Source organism: Austrofundulus limnaeus, unplaced genomic scaffold (genome assembly GCF_001266775.1).
Source record: "Austrofundulus limnaeus strain Quisiro unplaced genomic scaffold, Austrofundulus_limnaeus-1.0 Scaffold474, whole genome shotgun sequence".
NCBI classification, from domain to species: Eukaryota; Metazoa; Chordata; class Actinopteri; order Cyprinodontiformes; family Rivulidae; genus Austrofundulus; species Austrofundulus limnaeus.
In genome coordinates this window covers 40,934-43,771 of record NW_013952876.1, presented here as the reverse complement: position 1 = coordinate 43,771, position 2,838 = coordinate 40,934, and the positions used below count along the sequence as shown (strand labels likewise).

Genomic DNA, 2,838 nt, shown 5'->3' with positions numbered 1-2,838 from the left:
TCAGTTGAACCTGGTGTAGATAAACCTGGTTCAGGTAAACCTGGTTCAGGTAAACCTGGTTCAGTTAAACCTGGTTCAGATAAACCTGGTTCAGTTGAACCTGGTGTAGATAAACCTGGTTCAGGTAAACCTGGTTCAGTTAATCCTGGTTCAGATAAACCTGGTTTAAATAAACCTGGTTCAGATAAACCTGGTTCAGGTAAACCTGGTTCAGTTAAACCTGGTTCAGATAAACCTGGTTCAGTTGAACCTGGTTTAGATAAACCTGGTTCAGTTGAACCTGGTTCAGTTAAACCTGGTTCAGTTAAACCTGGTTCAGTTGAACCTGGTTTAGATAAACCTGGTTCAGTTAAACCTGGTTCAGTTAAACCTGGTTCAGTTGAACCTGGTTTAAATAAACCTGGTTTAGATAAACCTGATTCAGGTGAACCTGGTTCAGGTGAACCTGGTTCAGGTGAACCTGCTTCAGTTAAACCTGGTTCAGTTAAACCTGGTTTAGATAAACCTGGTTCAGGTAAACCTGGTTTGGATAAATCTGGTTCAGTTAAACCTGGTTTGGATAAACCTGGTTTAGATAAACCTGGTTCAGGTGAACCTGGTTCAGTTAAACCTGGTTCAGTTAAACCTGGTTCGGATAAACCTGGTTTGGATAAACCTGGTTCAGTTAAACCTGGTTCAGGTAAACCTGGTTCAGGTAAACCTGGTTCAGTTAAACCTGGTTCAGGTGAACCTGGTTCAGGTGAACCTGGTTCAGTTAAACCTGGTTCAGGTAAACCTGGTTCAGTTAAACCTGGTTTGGATAAACCTGGTTCAGTTAAACCTGGATCAGGTAAACCTGGTTCAGGTAAACCTGGTTCAGGTAATCCTGGTTCAGGTGAACCTGGTTCAGGTGAACCTGGTTTAGATAAACCTGGTTCAGGTAATCCTGGTTCAGGTAAACCTGGTTCAGGTGAACCTGGTTTAGATAAACCTGGTTCAGGTAAACCTGGTTCAGTTAAACCTGGTTCAGGTAAACCTGGTTCAGGTGAACCTGGTTTAGATAAACCTGGTTCAGTTAAACCTGGTTCAGGTAAACCTGGTTCAGGTAATCCTGGTTCAGGTAAACCTGGTTCAGGTGAACCTGGTTCAGGTAATCCTGGTTCAGGTGAACCTGGTTCAGGTGAACCTGGTTTAGATAAACCTGGTTCAGGTGAACCTGGTTCAGTTAAACCTGGTTCAGGTGAACCTGGTTTAGATAAACCTGGTTCAGGTAATCCTGGTTCAGTTAAACCTGGTTCAGGTGAACCTGGTTTAGATAAACCTGGTTCAGGTTGTCAGATTGTCTCAGACAGAGTAGAAAAATAGAATCTACAAAGAGGGAATGAAAAGGTTCAGTTCTCTGATAGCTTATAAAACCATATCTACAAGATGTGTTAGCAAAATATCACACAGACCAGAGGACCAACAGGAGCTCCTGACTCTGCTCAGGCACCTGCACACCAGGAGGAGCAGGAGGAGGAGGAGGAGCAGGATGAAGAGGAGGAGGANTGTGTGTCCCACAGTGAGACATCTGTCCCACAGTGAGACATCTGTCCCACAGTGAGACATCTGTCCCACAGTGAGACATCTGAGCTGGAAGCCTGCAGCGTTGTCCAGATTTGGCTTCAGAACTGTCCATCATTGTCCATCTGAGGGGTCCCCTCTTGTCCCCTCCATCCTGTCCCCTCCCGTCCTTCGTCCGGTCTTCCTCCAGCTTTAAGGCATTTCATATTTGATGATGTGAATAAAAACTTTAGTTAAAAATGTACAAATTTCTTATACAAACAGCTGTGAGGTCATGGATGATGTCATGGATGTATGACATCATCCATGACATCATCAGTCAACACTGGATAGAAAATATATAAATATGTTTCTCTTCTTAATGTACAAAAGTTCAACAGCTCGCCGCCCTCTGCTTCCCTTTTATGGTTTGGCCACGCCCCCATCAGTCACTTCCTGTTTATTTACAGAGAGGGGGCGGGGCTCAGGAGGAGTCCGTGCAGGGCGAGGGGGGTGGTGGGTACAGGTGGTGGGAGTAGCTGCGCTCGGTGTAGGGTGACGGCGGGCAGCTCTCACAGTTCTCCTCAGCAGACAGGTACTGGCTGCGCGGCGTGGGCGGCGGCGGGAACGGCTCCGAGTCGTAGTTCAGGTCGCTGGCGTAGCCTTTGGAGGCCGCCGCAGGTCTGAGCGGCGCCCGGCGGCCCGGCGTGTAGTCGCTGTCGCACACGTCGGTGCTGCAGGGCGTGGTGGGCGGGGCAAAGTGACGGTAGGTGTACGGCCGGTAGCTGGAAGAGAGGAGAAACCTGGGATCAGAACTACATCATCAGAACCTGCAGAACCAGAACCAGAACCAGAACCAGCACCTGTAGGAGCGGTGGGTGGACGGACTGTTGGAGGAGTAGCCGAACTCCAGCGTGTACTGGGACCGGACCGTGGCCGGAGACGGAGGCGGGTTCAGGATCTGGAACACACAGACCTGGATCAGCATCATCAGGGGCAGTTTTATGCATTGAGCTAATGCTAATGCTAATGCTAATGCTAACGCTAACCATTGAAATGAATGAGCAGAACGTAGCGCAGTGCAAACAAACACTTCATAAACAGTGAAATGGTTCAAATACTTTGTTATAAACTGCACAGATTGTTACATGTTTACAACAGATACAAAAGTTGTGTTTCACAGGTAAATATTACACATATTTGAACAAAATTAATCATCTTAACAGTAAAACCTGAAAGTTAACATTAAACAGCTTCAATGTTCATGTTTAACCGTATTTAAAATCGATTTCATCTGTTGTCAAATATATTATTTAC

At 46.4% G+C, this 2,838-nt stretch overlaps 2 protein-coding genes across 2 annotated transcripts; one reads left to right on the top strand and one right to left on the bottom strand.

Moving 5' to 3' along the window:
* Positions 1-3: 3 nt before the first annotated feature.
* Positions 4-1,526, top strand: LOC106529892 (glutamine-rich protein 2; the record flags this gene model as incomplete). Its single annotated transcript, XM_014025420.1, has 1 exon — positions 4-1,526. A coding segment is annotated over one exon (1,341 nt), but the record flags the coding sequence as incomplete, so codon positions are not given.
* A 223-nt stretch (positions 1,527-1,749) lies between these two features.
* LOC106529897 (low-density lipoprotein receptor-related protein 6) lies at positions 1,750-2,483 on the bottom strand (the record flags this gene model as incomplete). Its single annotated transcript, XM_014025424.1, is given in 2 exon segments — positions 1,750-2,306; positions 2,385-2,483. Coding segments are annotated over 2 exon segments (400 nt in total), but the record flags the coding sequence as incomplete, so codon positions are not given.
* Positions 2,484-2,838: the final 355 nt, after the last annotated feature.